Here is an 18,953-nt window from a genome sequence, read left to right as displayed (position 1 = left end):
TGCTATTCAACATAGTTCTAGAAGTCCTAGCCACAGCAATCAGACAACAAAAAGAAATAAAAGGCATCCAAATCGGCAAAGAAGAAGTCAAACTCTCACTCTTTGCAGATGATATGATACTTTATTTGAAAACCCAAAAGACCACCCCAAAACTGCTAGAACTCATACAGGAATTCAGTAAAGTGGCAGGATATAAAATCAATGTACAGAAATCAGTTACATTTCTATACACCAACAACAAGACAGAAGAAAGAGAAATTAAGGAGTTGATCTCATTTACAATTGCACCCAAAACCATAAGACACCTAGGAATAAATCTAACCAAAGAGGCAAAGGATCTGTACTCAGAAAACTATAAAATACTCATGAAAGAAATCGAGGAAGACACAAAGAAATGGAAAAATGTTCCATGCTCATGGATTGGAAGAACAAATATTGTGAAGATGTCAGTGCTACCTAGAGCAATCTACACATTTAATGCAGTCCCTATCAAAATACCATCCATTTTTTTCAAAGAAATGGAACAAATGATCCTAAAATTTGTATGGAACCAGAAAAGACTCCGATTAGCCAGAGGATGTTGTAAAAGAAAAGCAAAGCTGGTGGCATCATAATTCTGGACTTAAGCTCTATTACAAAGCCGTAATCCTCAAGACAGTATGGTACTGGCACAAAAACAGACGCATAGATCAATGGAACAGAATAGAGACCCCAGAAATGGACCCTCAACTCTATGGTCAGCTAATCTTCGACAAAGCAGAAAAGAATGTCCACTGGCAAAAAGACAGTCTCTTCAACAAATGGTGTTGGGAAAATTGGACAGCCACATGCAGAAGAATGAAACTGGACCATTTCTTTACACCACACACAAAAATAGACTCAAAATAGATGAAAGACCTAATGTGAGACAGGAGTCCATCAAAATTCTAGAGGAGAACACAGGCAGCAACCTTTTTGACCTCAGCCGCAGGAACATCTTCCTAGAAACATCCCCAAAGGCAAGGGAAGCGAGGGCAAAAATGAACAATTGGGACTTTATCAAGATAAAAAGCTTTTGCACAGCAAAGCTAACAGTCAACAAAAGCAAAAAGACAACTGATAGAATGGGAGAAGATATTTGCAAATGACATATCAGATAAAGGGCTAGTACCCAAAATCTATAAAGAACTTATCAAACTCAACACCCAAAGAACAAATAATCCAATCAAGAAATGGGCAGAAGACATGAACAGACATTTTTCCAAAGAGAAGACATTCACATGGCCAACGGACACATGAAAAAGTGCTCAACATCGCTCGGCATCAGGGAAATCCAAATCAAAACCTCAGTGAGATACCACCTCACACCCGTCAGAATGGCTAAAATTAACAGGTCAGGAAACGACAGATGTTGATGAGGATGCAGAGAAAGGGGAACCCTCCTACACTGTTGGTGGGAATTCAAGCTGGTGCAGCTACTCTGGAAAACAATATGGAGGCTCCTCAAAAAGTTGAAAATAGAGCTACCCCACGACTTAGCAATTGCACTACTGGATATTTACCCCAAAGATACAAATGTAGTGATCTGAAGCGGTATGTGCACCCCAATGTTTCTAGCAGCAATGTCCACAGTAGCCAAACTATGGAAACAGCCAAGATGTCCATCAACAGATGAATGGATAAAGAAGATGTGGTATTGAAATACAATGGAATATTATGCAACCATCAAAAAAACCCGAAATCTTGCCATTTGCAACAATGTGGATGGAACTAGAGGGTATAATGCTAAGCGAAATAAGTCAATCAGAGAAAGACATGTATCATATGATCTCACTGATATGAGGAATTCTTAATCTCAGGAAACAAACTGAGGGTTGCTGGAGTGGTGGGAGGGATGGGGTGGCTGGGTGATAGACTTCGGGGAGGGTATGTGCTATGGTGAGCGCTGTGAATTGTGTAAGACTGATGAATCACAGACCTGTACCTCTGAAACAAATAATACATTATATGTTAAAAAAAAAAAAAGATAGTAGGAAGGGAAAAAAGGGGGGGAATTGGAGGGGGATATGGACCATGAGACTATGGACCCTGAGAAACAAACTGAGGGTTCTGGGGGGGGGTAGGGGGATGGATTAGCCTGGTGATGGGTATTAAAGAGGGCACATATTGAATGGAGCACTGGGTGTTATACGCAAACAATGAATCATGTAACACTACATCAAAAACTAATGATGTAATGTATGGTGATTAACATAATAAAATTAAGTTAAAAAAAAAGGACCTGGCCTAAGAGTGTGGTGATGTTAATAATCTGTTAACATAGGACTTTACAATTTAGGGAGTGAATCCATGTTTATTAATACTATTGTTTTTGTTTGCCTGGGCTCAGGATAGGATTACACCGTTTTCTACATTACCAGTTCTTCTGCCAGAAAGGTCCATACTTGGGAGAGAGGAATGAAAGATTAAAACCTAATTTAAATGGCTAAGAGATGCCAAATTAGCTAGGAAATGTCAAATAGGGCTAAAGATTCAAACTGCAGAGTTCCAGCTGAAAGTATCCACATATTTTGGCCAGCAGGAGAAGTTGCATATTTAGGGAGGGAATGGTGCCGACAGAGGCAAAGAGTGCTTACTTCAGCGTGAGAAGGGCCGTATTGGCTACAAGGCAGAGCTGAGATTGGCATCACCTCATGGGGCTCAAGCTGGACACAACAAAGGAAAGGCAGAAGAGCTGTGGGTTCATTGACAGAAATGTTGGGGGGGCTGAGGCCTGGAAGAACTGGAAAAACCTAACTTAGTATCTCTGCTTGATAGGACTTCAGACATCCTCTTCCTTGAGTGAACAAGCTAGGTAACTAATTGAAAAAGAATGCATTGGGCAACAACTAAGCATTCTGAGCAGCTATGGAAGTACATGGGCAATGAGCTTCGCTATGAACTGTTTGCTAGGAGGCAGGATCTGTACTCTCTTCTTCCTCCTGTACATTAGATCCCTGGAAGCCTTACAGCCTGGTTAGAGCCTGCTGAACATTCTTAGATGTGTGGCCCATCCCAGGTGTGGCTGGGGCACGTGGACAGTTTTGCAGGCCACGATGAGCAACTGGTCATCAACTCACAGTGCTTTATCAGCAGGTGCAATTTCTCTGTGAAGTTGACAGCTTAGTATAGTGAAAAGAGCACTGGCCTGGAAGTCATTATTACTAATCTGTCAACCTAGGATTTTACAGTGTACAGAGTACTTTCAACAATAACAGTTAACAATAATAACAGCCGTAAGTACACGTATAATACTTTAAAGTTTGCAAAGTGCTTACGCAAAGGTATTGAGTAGAGCCGGGAAGCAAACCCACATCTTCTCACTCCTGATCACAGTAATTTAACTGTGTTCTAAACCTCAGTTTTTCCATCTGAAATACAGACATAATAATACCCACTGTGTCTACCTCTTAAAGGTGTTGTAAGATCATAGAATGTAGAGCATTTTGTACATTGTGAAACAAATGTCAGATGTAAAGTGGTAGTGATTACATCACTTCTGTTCTGGCATTGTGGTATGAGGTCTAACGAAAGCTTCTAATCAGAACTGTGTACACTGTCATGGAACTGAAAGGGTCAAGGTTTTCTACCCTTAGTGGATTGTTATTCCTGTTTATCAGAAAGTCCTTTGCAAACTTCTAAAGCTAGCCTAATTTCTAAAAATCCCAGTGGGGAAAGAAATAGAATCTTTATTTTTTTTTAAAGATTTTATTTATTTATTTGAGAGAGAGAGCGAGCATGAATAGGGGGAGAGGCAGAGGGGAGAGAGAGAAGCAGACTCTCTGCTGAGCAGGGAAGCCAACCCAGGACTCGATCCCAGGACCCTGGGATCATGGCCTAAGCCGAAGGCAGATGCTTAACCGTCTGAGCCACCCAGGCGCCCAAAATAGAATCTTTAATTCCTGTTTCTCTCAAATCTTATCAAACTGGTAAGGCTTGAACAGAACCCAGCGTCTGCTGGGTCTGACCTTGCAGATGTTCACTAGTGCGTGCTTCAGAATGGAAAAGTTGCTTTCCTCATTGCAGGCACTAGCAGGGCAGAGCTCTTGGCTATCAGTTCTGAAGGAGAATTCTAGGGGCTGTTCCTCCAGGAAGGTCAGCGATTGAGCAGACTGTCTTTTGCTTTTACTGTGATAGACCTGGCTCTTCAGGACTTCCTTTCTCTTTCAAGGGTTGTTGATAAGATAGTCTGGCTAGTTTTGAAAATAAAACAAAGCAATATATAAGCCTGATATTTTATTTTATAAGACAGTTGCTTTACTTATATATTATATACATATATATATATTTACATTTATTTGTGTGTGTACAGTGGTGGTTTATTAGGCAGCCATAGATAAGCAAATACCATTTAATCATTGATTCATTTAGACACTTACTGAAATGCTCTTGCATGCCAGATAAAATGGAAGGACTGAGAATATAGAAAGAACTAGGGCAGAAAAGCTTGCTCTATAATCATCTCTTCCGTTGATCTCTTAGGACTTTACAGAGTCACACAAAATTATTTTCGTTGTCCTTTTTTTTTTCTTCTCATTTATTGACTATCTGGCAAAATAAGGACTCCAATGCCAAAGATGGGGGAGCCATCAAAGATACCTAGCAAGTACAGGGAAAAGGAGGTCTATAGAATCAGAGAGGGCACTCAGAACAATGGCTAGCTGAGGCCTTTGTCAAGTCAAATTAGTTCACAAACCTTTGTTTAATAAACTCTGATTTTTGTGGGGATTCCTGGGAGCTCTCTTGGGTTTCATGTTCACTTGTTGAGGTTAGACTTTGAAAAGGTTATTTCTACTTAAGTTTGGTATCATTGGGACGCCTAGGTGGCTCAGTTGGTTGGGAGCCTGCCTGCAGCTCAAGTCATGATCCCAGGGTCCTGGGATTGAGTCCCGAGTCGGGCTCCGTGCTTGGCGGGGAGCCTGCTTCTCCCTCTGCCTGCTGCTCCCCCTGCTTGTGCTCTCTCTCTCTCTCCGACAAATAAATAAATAAATAAAATCTTAAAAAAAAGTTTGGTATCCTTGTTAGTTACTCCCGCACCCCTGCTAAGGTCCCAGATCTGTACCCCTGGGCATTGTCCTCACTGTTACTGGATGGGCTGTGGACTTGAACTTGTCTAGACCTGAATTTTTGTACTGGAACTTTTTTTCTTAGCAAGGATGGCATCTCTCCTTCAGTTCAATATGTGCCTATATAGTCCAGTGTCTTAGACGTACAAAGAAATATGTTCCCTGTACCCTGAGAATCAGTCTTATTGGGAAATGAGAAATATATGAAAAAATGAAACTGAGGTGGGGCGCCTGGATGGCACAGTTGGTTAAGCATCCAACTCTTTGTTTCAGCTGGGCTTGTGGTCTCAGGGTCGTGAGATCGAGCCCTGCATCAGGCTCTGTGCTCAGTGGGAGTCTGCTTGGATTCTCTCTTCCTCTGCTCCCCCACCCTGTGCGCGCTCTCTCTCTCTCTCTCTCTAAAATAAATGAATAATAAAAAAAGAAAACTGAGGTAGGATGCAACTATGCCTAAATATATGGTACAGATAGTGAGTGCTATAGGACACCAGGAAAGTGAAAGGTGAACTTGAGCCGAAGGAGTTACAGACTCATTTCTGGAGGAGGTAGCACTTGAACTGTTAAGGAGTTAGGTGGCAAGGAGGAAGGGTGGCACTCCAGGTCAGGTAACTGAATGGTTAAAGGCCTAGGGGAAAGAATGAACATGGCCTATTTCAGGATGATTGGGCTGGAGAGAGCATTCCTGCTGAGAACAGTGTGAGATGGCTAGGTAAACTGAGTGAGCATAAATTCCAGTGGGCTTTGAATGACAGCTGAGAATTTAGACTTTATTCCACAGGTCAGGGGTATCACTGATTACTTTTTGAACAAGGAAGGGGCATGGTGAAAGCTGTGGTTAAGATGATCGAAACTATAGAAGAATGTAGAATGTGTTGAAAGAGGGATCTGGGAAGTACAGAGGCTCCCTTAGGAATCCAGGGGTGAGGGGAAAGGGGCTCAGTGAGAGAAAGGACAGAGAGAATGAGAGGTGGGGTGCTATATCAGAGGCCTTTGAAGGAAGAATTGGAGGGGGGAGGAAGGAAAGAATCAAGCAGAACTCAGAGGTTTGAGTCTGCAGCCAAGGGAGCAGTGGTACCAATGTGAGAAATGGCAGTGCTGAGAAGGGGACCAGTTTAGGAGGTTGGCTGGTACAGACATATATGGAGCCAGGTTGAGTTTGAGATCATAGTGAAAAAAAAAAAAACTCAGATTATGTGTGTGTGTGATTTTTGCAGGTCCACAGTCCCTTATCTGCAGTTCTGAAATCCAAAGAGTACTGGAAACTGAAAGGCCTTTTTTTTTTTTTTTTTTTTTTTTTTTTTTGGTAAATTTGTGGCAAACTCATTTGGCAGCAAAACCTGGCTTGAATGGATACAGGGCTATTTATAGTCTTTATTTATTCCATTTATTGTGAACATTCATACTTTTCACTACAAGAACTAGCTTGTACTGTGTTAACAGAAAAACCCTAAATCTTCAGTGACTTAACACTATGCCCAGTATGGGCAAGAGGAAGACAGTGCTCCCCACAGTCAGGACCCTGGTTGAGGGCGGCCACACTGACCTGGGACATGTGGCTGCCAGGGAAGAGAGTATAGCACTCAGTGATGTTCCCAGCTCTTGGTCAGAACTAGTCATAAAGCCCTAAACTAACTTCAGGAGAGGCTAAGCAATGCAGAGATGCCTGAGGAATACCTGTTCGTATTCTGCCTCTGCTGTGGAAGTGCTGGCCCAGACACCCTCCCCTGGGGGGAGGCATTGCATCATATATGGACATGTATACTGCCTCTCTAAGTCTAAAAAGTGCACTCTGAAACAGTTTTGGCCCCACAGGTTTTGGCTAAAGGCTAATGGACCTGTGTTAACAGTTATTGAGCACTTACTATATGCCAGGCACTGTTCTCCTATCTTTACCTAATTATTTCATTTAATTCTTTTGATAACTCCATGAGATAAATACTTTTACTATTTACACTTTACAGATGAGGAAACTGAGTCACAGATAGGTTAGTCAAATTCAAGATCATATAGCTAGGAGGTTGTAGAGCCAGGATTTGAAGCCAGATGGTTTGACTTTAGTGCTACATTCTTAATAAGAACTTACCTGCCTTAGTTACATGGCAGACCAAGGAAGTTTTGCTTGAAAGATTGGGGCTGGTCAGAGATTTGGGTATTTTCTATTTATAAGTTGCCTATTTTTTTATTCCTACTGAAGAGAAGATGTGAGGAAAGGGGAGAAATCCAGAGGCCAAAAGTCCAAACATCAAGGAACAGTCACATGTTGGGGGAGGGGTGGGAGAAGGCCTGAGGAAGAGGAACCAGCAAAGAAGCAGAAGTGGTTAGAGTGGTGGCAGGTTGTCTGGGCTGGGAAGAGTCACAGAAGGCAAGGGAGGAGAGAACCTCATAGAAGAGGACTTGGCCACCAGTGTGAAATGTCTCAGGCAAGGAGAATGGTTGGCAGGAGGAATTGAATAAAATGATGTTTCTCTGAACTTTCCTTATCCATGGCTTATTCTGGTCAGCCTGACAGGGGGAGCTCAGATTTAGGAACTTGGCAGATGTGGGCCCACTGTGTGGTACATGCAGGCATCCTGCTCTGGAAAGGCTGTCACCACATCAGAGAAGGGATTCAGAGCGCTGGGCATCTTTGTTTACACTGCTTACTAATTACAGGCTTGGTTAGTCTTGAGTAGGAGTGATTTATGGTTTAAGGCAAAAGTTTAATTCCCCTTCTAACTGAATTCACATTGAATAGTGCTTGAATTATGGCCATGATGAAATAAATTTAGTTCCTTCAGTCCCACAAAGGGACAGAGGGGATTCCTTTTTAAGTGCATCAAAGTATAGTGTCCCAGTTTAAGAGCTATTGCTGTATGTTTTTTTATTGCTATAAAAAGTTAGATAAAAATCAACAGAGGGATACAAATTTTTTATTTATTTTTTAAGATTATTTATTTATTTATTTTGAAGGAGAGAAGAGAGGGAGAGAAAGTACGAGCAGGGGGAGGGGCAGAGTCAGAGGGAGAGAGAGAGAATCTCAAGCAAACTGCACTGAGCACAGAGCCTGACCTGGGGCTCAATTTCACGATCTTGAGATCATGACCTGAGCCAAAATCAAGAGTCGGAAGCTCGACTGACTGAGCCACCCAGGCACCCCCTACAATTTTTTTTTTAAATCAACAGAAATAAACTCTAAGGGACTCTGAATGGACTTTAGTTAATACATCAATATTGGTTAATTAGTTGTAACAAAAACAAATGTACCATACTAATGTGTGATGTTAATAATAGAAGAAACTGGTGGGAAGAAGATGTGGGCTGTATCTCCTCAATTTTTCTGAAAATCAAAAACTGTTCTAAAAATAGAATCTATTACTAAAAAATAGGAATAATGAGAGCTACACCAAGGTGTGCTGGGCTGTGCAGAGCCGGAGGTGAAAGGCTGTGGTAAGCCACCTGCAGGGACAGACAGGGCTGCAGACTGGTGAGCGCTTACATAACTCCAGAGCTGGCTGTGGGACTAGAGCATGTAGGAAGCTGGAGGTGGCATGTTGGTGCACAGCAGCCTGTCGTAGGCACTGTGCTGTGGAGGGCCCTTGCCATGCTAACTGCTCAGCATTTCAGGGAAGGAGAAAAAGAAGACAGAAAGCTGCATTGTCCCACCTTTCTGCTCGTGCATGCACGCATGCACAAATATGCCCACACATGCACGATAGCATGCATGTGCAAGTGCAGACCAGAGGGAGCACACTGCCTTCCCATTCTACCTCCTCCATCCCTATCTACTCACAACCTCAGCCAAAGCCTCCACTACTGGTTCCCCAGGCCCTATACCTTACTACATGACTGGTACCTCAGTCTCCTGGTTCTGACTCCATTATTCCTCCATCTCCTCCATGAGTTCCAAAAAGTAAGATCACAAAAGATCCTTTGATAGTTTCTCCCACTGAAGCCTGCATCTGAGAATAAAATAAACCTCCTTTGCCTGTGAGACACTTAAGTTGTAGCATAGCATGGGTGGTTAAGAGCTGGGCTTCCAGGGTTTGAATCCTGGCTTGCTCTTTAAAGCATGGTGACCTTGGGGGAACTTATCTAACTTCATTGTAACTCAATTTCTCCTGTAAAATAGGGACAACAATAGTATCTGTTGTGAGGATTTGTTTAATTGATACATGTAACATGCTTAGAACAAGGCTTAGTACACAGTAAATGTTCAATAAATATTAGCTATTTTCATATACTATTAATGGATAAAGTGGTCCGTATGTTACATTAAAGGATGATGAGAGGGCAAGATCAGGGCTGTGTTTTGAATAGTTGTCACATTGCAGGTCAGGGGAACTTTGCTGTCCACTGTTTAGTGTGTGAACTTGTCAGGGACATGAAGCTCTTTGACCCCCAACTCCACCTTGTCTTTAAAATAATGGGATAGAGGAGCACATTCTTATATTTTGATTCAGTGATTCTCAAACTGTAGTCTAGGGATCCCTAGGAAGTTCCCAGGAACTTTTCAGGGGGTCTATGAGGTCGAAACTATTTTCTTATTAATACTAAAATGTTACTTGCCCTTTTCACCCTCATTCTCTTAAGAATGTACAGTTGAGTTTTCCAGAGGCTACATGATATATGTTATCACAACAGATTAAAACCAGAAGCTGACATGAGAACCCAGCTGTCTCCTATTAAGCCATGCATTAAAGAGATTTGTGTACTCTCACTAAACTCTAAAAAATATAGTTATTTTTATAACAGTGTGTTTATGTTAACATGTGATATTTTAACTGTTTTAAAGTGAATAAAATAAATTTAAATTTTCTGTTTTAATTTCTAATATAGCAAATATCAGTAGATAATAATCTATATAAACAAAAGCTCTTTGAGGTCCTCCATCATTTTTAGAGTGTAAATTAGAACCACCCGTCCAGTTCAGTGGACTGGAAGAGAATTCTAGCCTTCTAATCTCTTGGGAAAAGGAAGTCCTTTATGTACCCACCCTACCTTTGACATTCTGTCCTGTTTCTGTCATCTTCTCTCTCTGTTCTGTGTTTCTCATCTAAAGATACTCTGGAATCTTCTTTCTTCCAAGCCACAGTCTGTTCATTTCTCTTTCTCAGTATACTTTTCATCAATGACTATGCACTCTTTCTCTCCTCCATCTCTATTATTTGTTGGTTTCCTGACAGTCTTACTTTTCTTTTTTCTCTATACCTGTCCTTTTCTTCTATAATATCTCTTCCCTTTTCCTGCCATTTTAAACTCCCTTGAGTCATTTGTTTGCTCTTTACAATATCTCTTCCTCCTTGATTTGTTTCTAAACATTCTGATGCTTCTACTTCCTCCTGTTTCTGATATTTACACTCTACACAATTCTGTTCTTTACCCAGTTAATCCATTTGAATAAATAGTAAGCACAGATATATACCATTCCCCTTGCTTGTTACTGATGATACAGAAACAAGATAGACGTCATTCATGTCCTCCTGCAGTTTATAGGTTACCCATGATGGTCATTTAGGACAAATCTGGGAACAGTTCTAAAGTAACTTGCCCAGGGTTCCACTTTACCCCACTGGGAGTGGTCTTGAAAGGGACATGAAAATTTGTAGCAGCAGCAACCATTTACAGCATGTCTACTATGTATCAGGTGTTTTACTTACATTATGTTGTTTAGTTCTCATAGCAGCTCTGCAAATTAGGTAGGTGTACTGTATACATGGAAAAACCAAGATTCAAAGAGGACAAGTAACTTGCTTGTGGACCCATAGCTAGGAAGTATCCATCCCGAGATTTCTCTTTCTGTTCAGTCACATCAGCCAAGAAGGAAAGGTATCCTGGGCGGAAGGTGATATGGTAAGAGAAACTCCAGAGCCAGTTATGGAAGTAGAGTGTAGAACTTAGAAATGACCTGTTAGAGCATAGCAGCTGAGCTGGGGCAGCCACTTGGGGATCTTTGTTGCTCCTGAGGTTAGAACTGGAAGGCTCCCGACTCATTGGAAAGGAATGCATTTGAGGTGAGAAGCTGGAACAGGAGCCATCGGGGATGTTTGCCTAACGTTGCTAACGGGCTCCCTGAGGCTTCCCTGGGAATGGCAGGATAACACATGCCAGAGAACTTGCTAACCTGTCTATCATTCCTTTGGCAGAGTGACGTCAGAATCAAGTTTGAGCACAACGGGGAGAGGCGGTAAGTCTGCCCTCTGATCAGTGATTGTGTCCATGTGTGCTGAAGTTCTCAGAAAGCATTGAGCTTATGAAAGCTGTTTCCCTGGAGTGATCCCTGTGGGGTCACTGGCTGAGTGATGGGGTTGATTGGATACAAAAAGGTAATTTTCATCTTTGGTTTGGCTTACCAATTGAATTTTATTTCTAGTCTTAGAATTGGAAGCCATTTCAACTGCTGCTGTTTTGCTCTTCTGCTCTTATTCTATTCCTGTGGGGTCCACCATTTTGCTAGGGGAGGGAGGAAGTCAGAACTCCAGCTGTACTCAGAGTTAGGGCTTCCAAACACACTGACGCTGTGCCATGAATCAGAAGGAGATTGGGATTCTCCTGTGATGTGGTCTATTCCTAGCCCAGTAGAGTGGCCCTGGCTTTGTCCACATCAGGGCCAGGTAGTGAATTGGAAGTTTCTTTATAATGTGTCTGGGTTGGGAAGCTGTATCAAGTCTGTCAGTTGTGAAAGATTTCAGATCATTTGAGGATATAGAAAGAGGGAGTTTTTCAGTCTATATTGAGTATCTTACTTGTTAAGGAAGTGAAAGTAATGTTACGAAACTCTTCTGTCCTTTCTCCAGTGTTAGTATTTTCGTTTTTTGTAGGAAGTCAAGGTAGAAGTTCTCAGTGGAGAAAAATAAGACTCCACTTAATTTCTCAAATTATTTAAGAAAAACTTATTTTTTTAAAGATTTTATTTTTAAGTAATCTCTATACCCAACATGAGGCTCGAACTCACAACCCCAAAATCAAGAGTTGCATGCTCCAACAACTGAGCCAGCCAGGGCACCCCTTGAGGAAAACTTTTTTTTTTTTAAGATTTTATTTATTTATTTTAGAGAGAGACAGCACAAATGGGCAGGGCAGAGGGAGAGGGGGAGAGAGAATCCTAAGCAGACTTCATGCCAAGTGCAGAGCCTGATGCAGGGCTTGATCCCAGGACCCCGAGATCATGACCTGAGCCAAAACCAAGAGTCAGACGTTCAACCGACTGTGCCACCCAGGCGTCCCAAGGAAAAGCTTTTAAAAAGCATACAGAACTCTGGTCATGGGATAATTAGAACCCTGTGTGTGCATGCATGTGGCATATATGTGCCCAAGTGTGCTTTTCAGTATCAGCTTCCTGCTATGCTGTTCTCTCCCATTGGTAGCCTCCTTTTTCCTTTGCTTTGAGCATTTGGAAATGTGAAGAGCATACCCATGAGAATCAGCTTCTCCTATTATATAAGTCCCACCAGAGGACCTTAGTGCCTCCAGACATTGTTAGCACAGGTCCGGATATATGGCTACTGTTCTCCCTTAAAAAGATCCATTCCCAGGCCTGCAAGGTTGGCAGAGGTTGCCAGGTGGAAACACTATGATCTGCAGAGCCTTAGTCCTGTTGCTGCCATGTGGATTCTAGGGCTCTTTCAGGCCTAGAGGGAGAGAAGTCTTCTGAGCTCTGTCCCAGCTCCTCATCCTGTGTCCTGCCAGTAGCAGGGAAGTTAAATTGTCACTTCATTGTTGCTGCTTTTCACACTTCTGGTATGACTGGGTTTTGGAGGGGTTGCCAAACTCAGAGTAGCAGAGAGTTTTCAGAAGTAGATGCAAAATCAAAAGCTCAGTTGTGTTGGAGCCTAATTATGCAGTTACGCTTTCCTGAATTCCTGTTCCCAAAGTGGTATGCAGTTACAGTGAGCGGACTTACACTGAGAAAGTGTGTGCGTTTGGTTTCAGAGAAGCTGCCAGATCAAAACCACAAATATTTAAGGTGGTCAGGTAGGAATGGCCTTTCGAAGCCCTGAGAAGCAGAGTGTTGGTATCAAGATTTTGAAAACTGCATTCTCTTTTTAATGAGCTGTTTTCAGGAGCCATGGCATTTCACTGTTTGTGTACTATGTGTGGAATTGGGGACTTCATAAAGTTGGTGCAGAGAAGCCAAGTTCAAGCTGCTCTGTGCCAGACAGCTCTGGTTTCATGTGTTTCAAGTTTTAGGATTTTGTAGAGAATATTATTGTGGGCTTTCTTTACTTTTCGCAGGGAATATGGATAGTATCTATCTAAATGTTGTAGGCCCTTATAGAATTAGAATGTACAGAAAAGAGGAAAGAAATAGTGACTTTTTCCATTCATCTATGCCAGGTATCCATTCTGTTTCTCTTTACTTTGGAAGGGTAGGAATCAGGTTCCTAACACTTTTCCCTTTTAGCCCCAGGAGGGCAGAAGAGGAGGACTATAGATTCGAACTCCTTCCCTTTGAAAATCTTCCTGTCTGGACAATGGTGGGGGTGTTTGTCACAGGTGTTAGGTCCCTCTTTGAAGCACGGACTAAAAATGCCTGTTTTTTAGTGTGATGGCAGCAGCTTAGATCTTACCAAACCTGAAAGTCCTGGTTTCTGATCTTGAGTTCAGGGCTGCTTTTGGAGATTTTGAATGCCTCATTGCCAGACCAAATGCAGGAGAATTTATCTGAGTCTGATCCTTTTCTAGCAGTGTACTAGGGACTTCCAAAAGATCTTCTAGTATTTTATTCAGAAAGACTGTTGCTGGGGTCCTGATGAAGGGGGTATGATTAGCTATTAGGAATTAATGGGAAGCCATTCTCTTAAAAGACTCCAGAAACGCCTTTTATCTGTATAAGCCATATCTAGGTAGAATCTAACAGTATCACTCCTTGAAACAGTCGATTTGAGGGGAATAAGGATTACAATATGGATGGATTTCCAGGTGGGATATAAACTAATATATTCAGCAATATAATTTCCAAAAATGAAAGGTGGTGATGAATGAAGGAAAAGTTATGGAGAAATTGTCTTCCTGAGATGTTAGGCTTTGTGTGAAGGATAGGATAGACTATGGTTGATATCAGTGTGTCCAAAAGAACTTTCTGCTGTAATGTAAATTTATATACCTGTGTTGTCCACTATGGTAGCCACTGGTCACATGTGGCTAGTGAGCACTTGCAGTGTGCTGAGTAAGACTGAGGGACCAATTTAAAATGTAATTTCAATTTATTTGAATTGAACTAGCCACGTGTGGCTAGTGACTGCCATATTGAAGAGCACAGTTCTAGATGATGGAATCTTTTTTGCTGCCCACTTATTTGTGCCAGCCTGGCACAGAAGAGCATTAAAGCAATTATCAGATTCCATTAAAATCCAGTGGCTTAGATCCTCTCTCCTGTGGTTTATTGCTTCTTCCTCTGGTTATACCACTTCCCACTCTGGGGGGAGCAGAGAAGATGTAAAAGAACCACACACTTCTCAGCATCAAGGAGGGCAAGAACTGTAGAGACTCCCGGTCTGCATGCTGCTCTTCTACCAAGCACTAATCAGATTTCATCCAGTCTAGGCTGCCAAGAGATGAAGCTGGTCTTGATATACATTTCCCCCATCACATTAAACATAACTTCATGTGTTTATTAACCATTCATAATTCTTTGAATTGTGTCATCATATCCTTTGTCTAGGTTTCTGTTGGGTTGTTTGTCTTTTTCTTATTGATTTTACAAGGATTTTTTTCCCCAAGTTTGGTATTTGTTTTTCAGCTTTGTTGATGGCTCATTCTTCTATCAGAAGTTTAAATTTTTGGTGGCACCTGGTGGCTCAGTTGTTAAGCGTCTGCCTTCAGCTCAGGTCATGATCCCAGGGTCCTGTGATCGAGTCCCGCATCAGGCTCCCTCCTTGGCGGGAAGCCTGCTTCTCCCTCTCCCACTCCCCCTGCTTGTGTTCCCTTCTCGCTGTGTCTCTCCCTGTCGAATAAATAAACAAAATCTTAAAAAAAAAAAAGTTTAAATTTTTGTTGTCAGGGGTACCTGGGTGGCTCAGTCCTGGGATGGAGTCCTGTGTGGGGCTCTGTGCTCAGTGGGGAGTCTGCTTGAGGATTCTCTCTCTTCCTCTGCCCCTCCCCCTGCTCACATGTGCATGCTCTCTCTCTCTCTCTCTCTCAAATAAATAAATAAATCTTTAAATTTTTGTTGTCAAATCTGTCTTCTTCTTGTCTTCTGTATTATGTAATGCTTAGGAAGACCTTCCCCACTCCATTGTTTTTTAATCCTATACTTTCTTCTGTATATATATATAGAATATATATGAGTTTCTTTCTGATACACTCTTGTTTCATTTATCTCTTTGCTTATTTTTGTCTTAAGGATTTAAGTTTTAGAGTATTGGGTTGTACCCATATGAAATTGCCACTGTTGTATATCAAAAATTGTTGACTACCAGCAGTACCATATAGTTCAACCTAATATATTCATTAAAACTTTTTTTTAAAAGATTTTATTTATTTAAATGACAGAGACATAGCAAGAGAGGGAACACAAGCAGGGGGAGTGGGAGAGGGAGAAGCAGGCTTCCTGAGGAGCAGGGAGCCCGATGCGGGGCTCAGTCCCAGGACCCTGGGATCATGACCTGAGCCAAAGGCAGAACTTAATGACTGAGCCACCCAGGCGCCCCTCATTAAAACTTTTTATTATGAAAATTTCAAATACAAAAGTAGAATATCATACTGAACCCTTCTGAACTTGTAATGCAGCTTCAACATTATCAACATTTTGCCAATTTTTTGTATATTTCATTCTTCTGTGTTTCATTCATTTTATATATTTCGTCTATCCCCACTTTTAAATTTTGCTGTGATGTTTAATTGACAAATCATTTTAATACCTCTTTGAACAGGTTCTTACTCTACTCTCTATTTATAGAAATTATTCTTTGAACTGACCTAATGAGTCTCTCTAGAACAGTGTCAATGTCAACACTACTTATACGATCACATGCGTCATTAGTTAAGAAAACTGAGGCATATAACCAGTTCAGGGGGGAATTCCTTTGACTCTGAGGTAGGAAATCTCAATTCTGAGGATAATTAGCATTGAGATTCCTCTGGCATCAGCAATGGAAAAGACCTTTCAAGTCCTAGGGACGCCTGGGTGGCTTAGTCGGTTAAGCGTCTGCCTTTGGCTCAGGTCATGATCCCAGGGTCCTGGGATCGAGTCCTTCATCGGGCTCCTTGCTCAGCAGGGAGCCTGCTTCTCCCTCTGCTTGTGCTCTCTCTCTCTCTGACAAATGAATAAATAAAAAATCTTAAAAGGGGAGGGGCACCTGGGTGGCTCAGTCGTTAAGCGTCTGCCTTCAGCTCAGGTCATGATCCCAGGGTCCTGGGATCAAGCCTCGTGTCAGGCTCCCTGCTCCACAGGAAGCCTGGGTCTCCCTCTCCCACTCCCCCTGCTTATGTTCCCTCTCTTGCTGTGTCTCTCTCTGTCAAATAAATAAAATCTTAAAAAAAAAAAAACAAAACCTTTCAAGTCCTGGAGTTGAGTCATTTAGGAGTTAAGACCATGTTTTCAGGAATGCTGCTCCAGTCTCCAGGTTTTCTTCCTAACAGGAGTATTTGGAACCTAGTTTTTAAATCCAGGTGTCCTGCTTTGATACTGAACTGTCATTGACAGATCTAAGCTGAAGTGATAGAACAATGGTTGGGATTGAGCAGTGCTTGTGATGTTCCGAAGAAGGGTGAAAAAAATAAGGTAGATAGGAGAAGAAAAGAAACAGAGAAAGGCAAGCCATGCAAAGGAGAAAAGGGAATCCTATGTTTAAAAGAACAGGAAGATATCACTCAGAAGTCCTGACTTTCCAAATCTGACTTTTAAAATATACAGTTAACCATGCTTCCTATTCCTTATCAGAATTATAGCGTTCAGCCGGCCTGTGAGATATGAAGATGTGGAACACAAGGTGACAACAGTGTTTGGGCAGCCTCTTGATCTACATTACATGAACAATGAGGTAAGAAACTAGATGGATGGTGTGGGGACAAGGAGGGGTGACAGCTGACTACCTTTTTCTTCCTGCTTCACTGAGGATTTTTTAGTTGGTTCCTCCAATATCATCTGCAAGTTTTCATTTTCTGGAGCCTCTTTTCTTAATTCCAATCATTCTGGGATTTGTGGTTTTTACTACATGGGAGATTACATAGCTGTTTCCATTCCCCTGCTCATTCAGTGCTGGTAGCTCTAATACTCCATGGTGGAATCAGTTATGGTACCAGGGTCAGGGCTTATATTGTCTCTTTTACGTTTTGTAGCTTATCTTTTTCTTTCCAGCACAGCCTTAACAAGAAGCAGAGGTTTAGGAGGGGCTGGAAAGGTGTGGAAAACTGGTGGGTAGTTTTTTTATTGACAGTTATAAATGCTGGATTCTTCTCTCAGTTTAACTACCAACTGTAGCTCATTTCCAAAGTTAGCACCTACACAAGTGATTTCTTTAATTCTTCTTCTGTCCCCCTTTAGTCCTTATTTTTTCATACTTTGAATATCACCCAGGAAGGAATTCTTTTGAATGTCAGTTACTTGGCTGCTTTCCCAGCTCCAGGAAAGGTACAAGAGGCTATAGTCTGCTTGGGCTGGTGCCTTGCATTATTGTGAGAGGCAGTCTATTGGTGCCTAGGAAAGAGATGGTGCATAAAAAAGTGCGTCTTGAGGAAATTGAGTTAGAAGGCAAGACAGGAAAGCCAAGCAACATCCTGGCTTTTTGAGAAACTGGTCCTTACTATATAGTTTTGTTTTATTGGTTGAAGAGTTAAGAATCTCCTCCATAAAGCAACCCAAGGGTCCATCAATAGATGAATGCATAAAGAAGATGTGGTGTATACAGTGGAATATTACTCAGCCATAAAAAAGATTTGTTATTTGCAACAACATAGATAGACCTAGAGGGTATTATGCTAAGTGAAATAAGTCAGACAGAGAAAGACAAATACCATATGATTTCAGTTATATGTAGAATTTAAAACAAACAAAAGAATAAATAAACAAAAAGCAGAAACAGACCCATAAATACAGAGAACAAAGATGGTTAGCAGAGGGGTGGGGGTGGGGAATGGATAAAATGGGCGAAGGGAAGTGGGAGATACAAGCTTCTAGTTATGGAATGAATAAATCATGGGGATTAAAGGTACAGCATAGGGAATATAGTCAGTGGTACTGTATGGCAACAGATGGTGGCTACACTTGTGGTCAGCCCAGCGTAATGTATAGACTTGTTGAATCACTGTGTTCTATGCTTGAAACTAATGTAACATTATGTGTCAACTATATTTAACAAAACAACAAAACCCGTCAGCTCAATGGGGATTAAAAAGCACTTCTTATGTGGTTTGGGGGCTGAAATCTGTAGAAGCTGAGATTTGTTGACTAAAAACTCCCTGGTCCCCGTTACACAAAATGTACAGCTACAATTGGATATATTGCTAAATAGCTAACAAAAATAAGACCATCTGATCTTTTGTGTTTTGGACAAATTTTAGAAATACAGCAAATTTGGAAAATAAACCACTAACTCTACAGTGAATAAGTAATGCAGATGTAAGTATTTCAAAGTATGTAAACTAAAACGTTTGAAATATAGGATATGAAGAGGTGCCTGGGTAGCTCAGTGGGTTAAGGGTTTGACTATTGATTTTGGCTCAGGTCATGATCTCAGGGTTGTGAGATCAAGCCCTGTGTCAGTCTCCACGCTGGGTGTGGAGCCTGCTTAAGATTCTTGCTCTCCCTCTCTCCCCACCCCCCGACTGGCACATGCTCACTCTCTCTCTCTCTTTCTCCCTCTCTCAAAAAACAAAACAAAACACAACAGAGTATGAGAACCCAAAAGATACAAATGTCAAATGCATAGAACTTTTAAAAATTGCAGCTCA

At 41.6% G+C, this 18,953-nt stretch overlaps 1 protein-coding gene across 6 annotated transcripts in view; it reads left to right on the top strand.

The window, feature by feature from the left end:
• Positions 1–18,953, top strand: part of MAP3K3 (mitogen-activated protein kinase kinase kinase 3) — a 63,620-nt gene that overhangs the window by 13,380 nt on the left and 31,287 nt on the right. For all 6 annotated transcript variants that reach the window (XM_088028197.1, XM_088028196.1, XM_028087446.2 and 3 more), the window contains 2 exons: positions 11,207–11,247; positions 16,945–17,044. In XM_088028197.1, coding sequence (XP_087884323.1) covers positions 11,207–11,247; positions 16,945–17,044 — 141 coding nt within the window. The remainder of the gene's footprint in view (positions 1–11,206; positions 11,248–16,944; positions 17,045–18,953) is intronic.

Source organism: Eumetopias jubatus, unplaced genomic scaffold (assembly GCF_037043125.1).
Source record: "Eumetopias jubatus isolate StellerSeaLion01/CBP00866 unplaced genomic scaffold, mEumJub1_p1.0 scaffold_10, whole genome shotgun sequence".
NCBI lineage: Eukaryota > Metazoa > Chordata > Mammalia > Carnivora > Otariidae > Eumetopias > Eumetopias jubatus.
This window is presented reverse-complemented; position numbering and strand designations above follow the sequence as displayed.